The sequence below is a fragment of the Fomitopsis serialis genome (assembly GCF_022376445.1).
Source record: "Fomitopsis serialis strain Sig1Antser10 chromosome Unknown B0H18scaffold_245, whole genome shotgun sequence".
In the NCBI taxonomy this organism is placed as follows: Eukaryota; Fungi; Basidiomycota; class Agaricomycetes; order Polyporales; family Fomitopsidaceae; genus Fomitopsis; species Fomitopsis serialis.
This window is the reverse complement of record NW_025955205.1, coordinates 37,766-47,078: the sequence shown is the minus strand read 5'-3', so window position 1 is coordinate 47,078 and position 9,313 is coordinate 37,766. Positions and strand designations below refer to the sequence as shown.

Here is a 9,313-nt window from a genome sequence, read left to right as displayed (position 1 = left end):
CCGCTCGCCGCCGGGTCCGGTCACTGACTCCGTTACCAGGTTAAGACAAGGCCCATCACCGGCCGTCCCGACCGGGAAGCCAGGGCAGGCTGAAACCGATCTGGCTCCAACATAGCATCCAGGAAATGCTTCTGGCACTCGTCTAACTGGATGAAACGCAGCGCACCGGACACGTGACCCGGCAGGCGGGCCGGACCGTTGTGATCGACATCTTGCCGGCCGCATCATTATATACGCAACTGACTAATGTCCGGCCGGGCCATTACGCGCCCATTCTCATGAGAACCATCATGGAATCCTAAATGCTGTCTGATTACGACGAACTGCAACATTAGCGACTCCACGTCGGTGATCCCGGCCCGGCCGCACCATACCCGGAACACGTGCGGCCGGCCCGCTGCATACTGCTGCACTAGTGCAATCGCAATGGTTGCAGGAGTTTTGACGTCAGCAATGGCAATACAGAGCTGAACTCTGCCGTCGTCAAACTGCTGAGCTGTTGATTGCTCTGGTAACACCATGGGTCGACTGCGGCCAACGGCAACCTCTCCTGCAGTGGTAGAACTCACACTGACGAAAGAAGGACTGCAAGGGGAGTGAGGTCACGGCTTGTCGAGGTGCAGAATAGCGGGTTGCAGACTCCGCCGGCTACACCCCATCGAACCGCTCGGTCGACAACAAGACAGTCCAGCTGGACGCCACCAACCGATGATGTTGCCAACACGACTTTCTGCGAGTTCCCCACAGTTCGACAGAGTGCCCCGCAGGTATACCAAGTGCCCATGTTGTATCGTAGACAGAGCCTCACCAATTCAATCAGACACAACCTGAGATGCTTAGAGAGTGGATTCCCCTCCAGCACAACTACCTCCGATCGTTGTACGCCCACTACAAGCCTCCCGCGCTCAGTGCCGAGGGGAGCTATATGTGCTCGAGCTGCAACAGTGGCGGCGGGGTATGGAAGTGCATGTCGTGCATTGGTTATCCAATCTTCTGCCCGACCTGCTGTCTCGCCGAGCACCGGCGAACACCATTCCACCGGGTTGAGCAGTGGAACCTCGGAGGATACTGGGAGCCCTCATGGCTCCGTCAAGTTGGAGTTCAATACTCTCGGCCACCGGGGCAGAGAATGCCCCCAGCCGGCGGTTGTCGTGGAGGATGACGAGGAAGTGGAGATGGACCGGGCGACCGATCGCGCGGCCGACGATGATGGCGACGTACCAGGGACCCTCTTCACCACGCCGACTCACCTCCGCGACCCCCGCCTGCAATGATGACTATTGTTGACACCACCGGGGTGCATTTCCTCCCGGTGACGTGGTGCGGCTGTCCCGACGCCGGTGACCATACATCGCAGCTTCTCGATGCCGGGTTGTATCCGGCGAGCCAGCGGAAGGCTCGTACATGCTTCACCTTTGGGGCACTTGACGGTTTCCTGCTGGACAATCTGGAGTGTAAGACTACCGCCATGAATTACTACGCACGGATTCGACGGGCCACTAATCCGGCGTTTCCCCATGAAGTACCGGTGAGTGAGCGTGCAGAATACCAGCACACCACATGATTGAAATGGAAGTAGGATCGATACCTTGAGTTGCTTAGAGTGAGCCGCGAATGGGCGTTGCTCCAGGCGAAGAAACAGTTTGGATACGGGCCACAGTGGCGAGAGGCCCCGGGCAACGGAGACCTTGCTCACTTTTGCCCGGCATGTCCGCAGCCCGGAGTGAACATACCCGAGGACTGGGAGGTGGATGATAGGAAGTAAGTAGTTACTCTGTTCGCCGGTATACGCCAGCTGAACTGTTCTGGAGGTACCTATATGCCCGAGGATATGTCATGGATGGGAACTTCCACGCCGAGCAAATGAAAATGCGCAAGCCCGAGAACGACGTACCGTTGATGCCGGGGAAAATGTTCATGGTTCATCCCGGCCCATACGAGGAGCACCTGAGAGTAGCGAAGGACGTGAAGATGGTGAGGGTGTATACAGCCGGCATACGAACGTGTGGCTAACACGTCCACAGCACTCAAGCTGCAACGACCACAAGGCGGTCTCCCAGGCCAACGCCGACCGGCATAAGCTCGCTGTCACCGGGATCGGCGCAACATCTTGTTTGAGGCACGGGTGCTTCCTTCCGCACTCGGTAGTGAACTATCAGAAGGGTGAACGTCAGATGAACATGGACTACTCTCTGTCCAATGCTCTCGGCTACCGCTCGAGAGGCATTGGGCACGTCTATGTATCATACGACATCATGTGCCAGTACCACGTCCATCTCAATGACCGGTTTGACGACAATCCTTACCTTCAAATGCCGGGGGGCCTCGTCCTATACAAGTGCATTGGCCTCTTTCACATTCACGGTCACAAGGCGGAGTGCGAGCTCCGGCACTCTCTCACCTTCACCGAGGGGGCCGGGGAAGCTGACGGCGAGATCATCGAAACCCAATGGTCGGGGATCAATCCCGTGTCGGGTAGTACCCGCTCAATGTCAACATCCCACCGGCAGGAAACCCTCGACCGGCACATGAACAATTGGAATTGGAAGAAGATGATCACCATGGGTATGGTCTACCTGATTGTGGCATCACACATTGGGCTGACGGAGGACAGTGGCTTCGCTGAGAAGAAAAATCAAAGCCAATCGGCCACTGCTGGCCGACATGAAGGCCGACCTCACCGCAAAGGAGGCCAGTGTCGATGCCGAGATTTTGGGAGAGTGGAGGAGGGAACTCAGGATAGTACAACAACGAAGGCTGCGGGATGTGAAGGTAATGGACAGGTATCAAGCGAAGAAACAAATTAGTTAGTACACTCTACTCTCCATGCCGAGCTCAAGGCTGATTTGGTGACAGTGCCTTCGCGGCTCGAACTTCAGATTAAGCTGGCAGAAGAAGAGGGTGACGGCGGGGACCGCGTTGGCACAGCAGACTGGATTGCCGACGGCCTTAAGCTTGAAGAGCAACAGTCAGTGCTTTGACCGCCTTTTCCGGGTTACTTCTGACACCCCGCAGACTCGCAATCCAGAAAGACATAAAGCAAATGGGGGCCACTGTGACGGGGGCTCAAGAGTTAAAGCTGGCCAAACGCAGGAAGCCTCTCGAGAGTCAGATCCGGCGGTTCCACCGGCGAGCGGCTGCAATTCACCGAAGGCATGACTGGGGTGTGGCAGAGGAGGAAGCAGTGGATGACGACTCGGCTGCGGAGTGGGAAGACGATCCCAACGATCCCCCAGCACATGCCAACAATCCATGGTCCATCTTTCCCAGTAAACCGCCCGCACCATACCCAGTGAAGGCGGCGGAACATACGAAACTCGGGCTACCTTCGAATTTCACGCGGAATGCTCTTACCGCCAATGGATTGCAACGGTTGGCCGCGCACGAGCTCACTCTGCGGCGCGGACAAGCAAATGATGCCTTGCAGCAGCTTCGGATTCTCATCGGCAAGAAGTCGTTTGAGTTCCAGACAACCATTCGGCACGGGAGGAAAGATGGCAACAAGAAGCGCACCCGATCCTTTACCAAGTTGGGTAAACTCGACCGAGCTGTACAGCTTCAAGCCGCAATCTATCGCCGTGCCCGAGCGGCCATGCAAGTGCTCGGCCTGTCTGCAGAGGATCAAGCTAAATATCAGCAGCTCACCCCAGACGATCTAAAGACAGTAACCGCCATTGCTGAGCCCAACAAGGCCGGCCAACGGCACAAGTCCCCCTCGTGGATATGGAATGTTAACGTCGGTGGGGACATACGGAGCAATGACGAGTTGGGGATCAGTACGTGAGACGGCGGTGGGACATTGAATAACTCGCTGACGTCGCGCATAGTTCACAGGGTACAGTGGTTCCATGCCCGTTCAAAGGTCGACAGATTGGAGGAAGAAGCCGCCATATTGCGCAGGGAGCTTGACTCCGTGTGCCGATACTTTGATCATGAAGCATGCCGGTGGCGGGAACTAGCGACCACTAACTCCGATACCGAGTACCCAGGATTTTCCCAGCACTGCCGAGCACAAGGCGCACTGTTTGATCGCCTGCGTGAAGATGCGAAGGTGGCATGGCGGGATCTGTACCTGGAGCCAAATGTCGTGATGTAGTGGTAGTATAGAAATTCACTTTGTGATCGTACCACCTACCCGGCTACACAGTTTACATATTCCGAGGGTTGTGACGAGCTGTCTGGCCCCATGGTCCCAGCTCCGAGTCCGAATGCCTGCCCGAAGTCCCGGCCCGAGAGTGTGACCAAACACTCGGCCCGCGGACCAGTCCGCACTCCCGGCCCGAGAATATGACCAAATACTCGGCCGGCGCACCAGTCGAGACTCCCGGCCCGAGAATATGACCAAACATTCGGCCCGCGCACCAGTCCAAAAACTCGGCCCGAGAATGTGACCAAACTCTCGGCCCGCGCACCAGTCCAAACTCTCGGCGCGAGGTATCAGGCATGCTCTTAGCCCGAGAAATGTTGAGAACTCAAGGCCTCAGTTGTGTGCCCAACTCTCGGCCCGAGCACTTCCCAAACCCTCGGTCCGAGCACTCTTTCAAAAGCTCGGGCCGAGCGACCAGGCAAATACTCGGCCCGGGTTAGGTGAACGAGGTGTTGGCCGGAATGTCGTATGCCTGTATACATAGTGCCCGCGTGGGCTTGGCAGAAGAAAGTTGTATCTTAGAGGGACTGTCGGTGCTCTGGTAATTCATACGAGGACATGAAATGTACTTTTGCCCGGGATGGCATCCTGCAATGTCGCATGCCAAGTAATGGGAGTTCGGTGATCATCCTGGCTCATTTGGAGCAATTGAAAGCACGACAGCAGGAATACATGTGTAAGCATTTGGAACCAAGGGCTCAATCCATCAACATTCCATCCCGCGCCTCCACCACATCAAACAGCAACATAATCCTTTCCAGCCTGGCATCAATCCCGGAAATGTCAAGGGACATTTCGCTGCTCTCGTACGTCACCGACATGACGACATCAGGAAACCCCCCCTGCGCGAATGTGGCGCGAATCGGCGCCAAATCGGTCCGACGCGACCTCTCGTGTAAACGGCTTCCAAACCGGCGCGAACACTTCTCAAACGTCACCAAAATGCCCGCAGCGAGTATTTGTCAAATCCACACTCAGTATGATTACGCAAGTCACAGTGGATGTTCACTCGCACCAGGCTGTAGTCTCAGGTCTCCGAAATACTGTGTAATATTAATAGAATAGGGGACTCCGAGTCGGCGGGGCAGCATATAACGTTCGAGCACAAAAGTATGTATACATGAGTGTTTTTCAATAGGTAACACATGGCGAAGACGGCCAAGCAAACGACAATACGAACCGTGGCGCTGCAAACGGACAACGAGTGGCGGTGCCGCCAGTGCATCCTTGGAAGATGAGCATGATCCGGCGATGCAGGAGAGACCGGGCTCCGTCAAGACGATGTCGGCAGTGCCACGGGCAGGCCCCGTCGGCAGTAGCGCCCTCGATGGCGATACTGATATCCGCACGCACAGGCATCACTACTCATAAGCACCAAGTGAGTGAGACCCTGACGACGTTTGACAATCTCGTACCTGTCCTTGCGGAAGACATCGGGAAAGCCGGCGGCGCCGAGAGCCATATCATCGAGCAACGCGTCCATGCCACCAGCTTGGGGACCATGCTGAGGACATGTGGACGCTGGAGCCGAGACGATGGCGGGTCTCCTTCAAGTTCGCCATGGCGGGCTGGTCACTGGTGACTGGCGCCTTGACCTTGATGCCGAGAGTCATGGCATCGTCGAGCGTCGGCTTGGGGGTCGAGGGCGCGGGCGAGAGGGACGGCGAGTACACGGGCGAGACAATGGGCGAGCGAGGCGGCGGGCGAGCGAGGCGGCGGGCAGACAACAGGAGTACGAGGTGGTGGGCGAGAGGTATCCCTTGTGCAGACGACGAACTGGCGAAGGCATCGATCAGCAAAGACGAGTGACATAAGAGCGAATGAGACGCACTACCGTAGCCAGGGCCATCTTCGCATTCTGCTCCGTAGGCTCACGAACCGCTCCCTAGCACTATCTTGCGCCCTGCCCCTCCTCCGTCCGTGCCTGCACGCCGAGAAGAGTGTGGCGCGATCTTTGAAACGGACTTCTCGACGACGCTCGAGCTTGGTCTTGCTGGACGAGGAGGCGGAAGGAGCGAGACCAGGGCTCGGCGGCGCGGTCTGTGTGGGTCGAGCACGCAGGGATATGACACGTGGAATACGCGCGTGCTAGCTAAGCAGAGTGTCGGGGAGGAGCAGACGGCAACGGAAGACGCATTGATGTGTGTCCCGTCCATAGGCAGTCACATCGAGCGTTGTGGCTATCAATTAGTTCACAAGCCCTTGGTGGAACTCGGCATATTGACGTACTTTCTGATAGCGCAGTATACACGGCCTCGACGACTATTCAGGCGCATTGCGGTCATGCCTGGCCTTCATGTGCGAAGGAAGAACATGCCCCATACGGCCCCGACCTGCAGGCGCACGGCGCGCCTCGGCCCCTTGAGGCACCGCAAGTTCGTGACATGTCGGCCTAGAAGGAGTGGTGGCACGGGGACGACATGATAGAGTGGTGTGGATAATTCAGGTAGTTGCGCGAGTTCAAGTCGACCTCAGCGGTTCGGCCGTCGAGCCTCAGGCTCTAGTGATCGGGCTGTGAATTGGTACGCTATGAGACCCACGCTAGCACCGAGCATTGCGAAGACGTAGAACACGCTGGGGATACTCGCCTGCGATTTCTCCGATCCGAACCTCCACACCTCTTTGTGTTTCCTTCTTCGAAGGAGTTTCCCATCCCTCTCGGACATGACGGCAGGCGGGACTGCGAGACGGCGGGCCTGCGAGACGGCGGGCCTGCGAGATGGCGAACCTGCGAAATGGCGAACCTGCGAAATGAAGGGCCCATGAGACGGCGAGCTTGCGAGACGTCGGGGCGTGCGATGGATATAGCGTGCCAGTACGGTGGGCAAGCGAGACGGCGGGCGAGAACGGTGGCTGAGTGAGACTGGTTTCGCTCGACGGTGAGCGTATTGGTCGTGAGCGTACCAGTCTTGTGGCAGCACAGAACGGTGAGCAGCCTGAGCAGCGCGAGACGAAGAAGTCAGACAAGTCGCAAGTATGCCTGCCCTGAGTGAGTTCGGTCACATGACTCACCTCGCCACGTCGCACATCGGAATCCGGTCGTCCACCAACTCTATGGCACACTCGCTCGCTCGCTCTCTCGCGCCAGGCTGCCCCTTCGCATACGGCCGTCAGTGTGCTCATCCGCCTACTCGTCCGTCCGCCCGACTACCCACTCGCCCTCTCTCATCCCACTGGCCGTCTGCCTATCTGCTCGTCCACCGATGCAGATAACTTCCACGACCACGCATCAATGCCATTCGGGCCGCCCCACAGCCCGAACACGACGAGTTCGAGCGCGCCAGCGCAAGCCCGAGTGCAACAAGCGCAGAGACAGGAAGAGAGGTGTTTGCGAGAATGAGTGGGAATGAGGGGTAGGAGCGTTGAACGAAAGGAAAGCATAGCCACGAAAAAAAGAGGTGAGTAGCATACCTACTGACAATTTCCGTGTCCACACCTTCTCGCCCATCCGCTTGCACTGTCGCTGACGGCGGGCGCGGACAACGAGCAGGGACAACGAGCAGACGTCGGGCGCGGAAGACGAGCGGGGATGACGAGCGGATGACGAACGGACGACAGGGAAGGGTGGGGCTGCCGAGGGCGAGCGAGGACGAGAGTCCACCGGTGAGTGAAGACGCACGCGAACGAGTTCACTAACGTAGACACAGAACACAGCAACGTGCAGTGCGACGACCGCGAGCACTCGGGGCCAATGCCCTGCGTGCAGGCACGGCCGACGGACGGACAGTGGGCGGATGAGCGGACGAGGGAGTGGGAGAGTGAGCGGGCGTGAGTGCACAGAGCTAACTATCTGACATGTACAACGACCGGTCTGCAAGACGGCGCGCCCCGGCAACGTGCGCAGCTAGCACGAGCTAGGCGTACCCACCGCCCGTGTCAAAGTCCATCCCATCGTGCTCACGCATGAACGGGCAGCGTGCCTCTCCGCTCATGCTGCGAGCGATCGAGACCGTCCCGCATTGACGCAGTACTCGTCGAGAGTCTGCAGGAGGTCATCATCGTGAGCGAAACCCGAGACGGTATCAAGCCTCGAGCGGACTCACCTGCTGTCGACGACGACAAGCGTACCCACGGCTCGCACTCAATGCCCATCGGCGAACAGCCTGCTCACCTGTTGCGACGAGGGCTCCAACCTCAGGCTGTAAAGTGTGGTTAGTTTAGTGTCCACTCTGCCGCAGGAAGCATACAACTCACCTTGCCGCTCTCCCTCCACAGGACTCGGCGTTATATACCTCGCCTCGCCCGGGTGCTCGTCAGCGACGTGACAGCAGCCAAGTCGCCGTCGCCTTTCCGGGCAACGTCCGCGGAAGCGAGCGTGGCGCCACCTGGCATAGATGGCAGCCTCGTCCGTGCCACAGACACTGACGTTCGGGCCTATGCTCGATGACCCACGCGTGCGCGTTGATTGGGCAGGGTCCGTGGACGTCCCTACGACGTCAACATGCGGATCCGGGAGAGTGCTGGGCGGGACGTGCGTGCGTCGTGGTGAGGTGACTCGGATTCGCCCGCCGTGCAGCCCGCAAGACGATGGCGCGAGCCCGTGCCTGCCCGGCCTGCGTCTCTCAGGTGGACAACACGCACAGCGTGCCGAGACCCATGCCGCTCTGGGGCACAGTGCGCACGAGATGGGCCACAGCATCGTACGAGATGCGCAGGCACTCTTCTTCCATGCGGCACGACACCTGCTCGTCGTGTCCAGCCTGCGAAGCAGGTCTTTGCCTCCGAGGCATTCACGCAAGCGAGCACTGGCGGTACGTCTCGCCGTGCGGCCTCTCCCCGTGCTTCCGTCGGACGGCCAACCTATTCACAAGACCGTCACCCGCGCCACGGCGACGAGCGAGGTGAGTGCTGTCGTGCTGTTTCTGGCGCTGATGTTCTGCTGTTGAGTGAACCGGACAGTGTAGTGGGATGGCTCGGGAGGATGCGAAATGGGAGCTGAGCGGGCATGCAGACGGATGGATGGACAGGTGGGCGGACGGGCAGACGAGCGGACAGATGGGCAAGCAAGCAACCAGACGAGCGGACGAGGGGGTGGGCACAGCAACAGCGAGTGCTCTGGGTGAATGCCCAGCTGTAGGTATGAGTTGAGTAGGGTGGATGTAGTAGTTATGTGTGTAAATACGTGCAATACAATGTGAATTGAAGTACCCAAATTGTATGGCTGAG

General features: G+C 58.4%; 2 protein-coding genes across 2 annotated transcripts; both read left to right on the top strand.

The window, feature by feature from the left end:
- Positions 1 to 925: 925 nt before the first annotated feature.
- B0H18DRAFT_890257 (uncharacterized protein) lies at positions 926 to 1,162 on the top strand (the record flags this gene model as incomplete). Its single annotated transcript, XM_048041300.1, has 1 exon — positions 926 to 1,162. One exon carries the CDS (start codon positions 926 to 928, stop codon positions 1,160 to 1,162), a length of 237 nt encoding a protein of 78 aa, XP_047885392.1.
- A 108-nt stretch (positions 1,163 to 1,270) lies between these two features.
- Positions 1,271 to 3,928, top strand: B0H18DRAFT_828051 (uncharacterized protein; the record flags this gene model as incomplete). Its single annotated transcript, XM_048039365.1, has 8 exons — positions 1,271 to 1,528; positions 1,580 to 1,761; positions 1,812 to 1,982; positions 2,033 to 2,565; positions 2,615 to 2,806; positions 2,857 to 2,972; positions 3,041 to 3,776; positions 3,828 to 3,928. Coding segments are annotated over 8 exons (2,289 nt in total), but the record flags the coding sequence as incomplete, so codon positions are not given.
- Between the last annotated feature and the right edge of the window lie 5,385 nt (positions 3,929 to 9,313).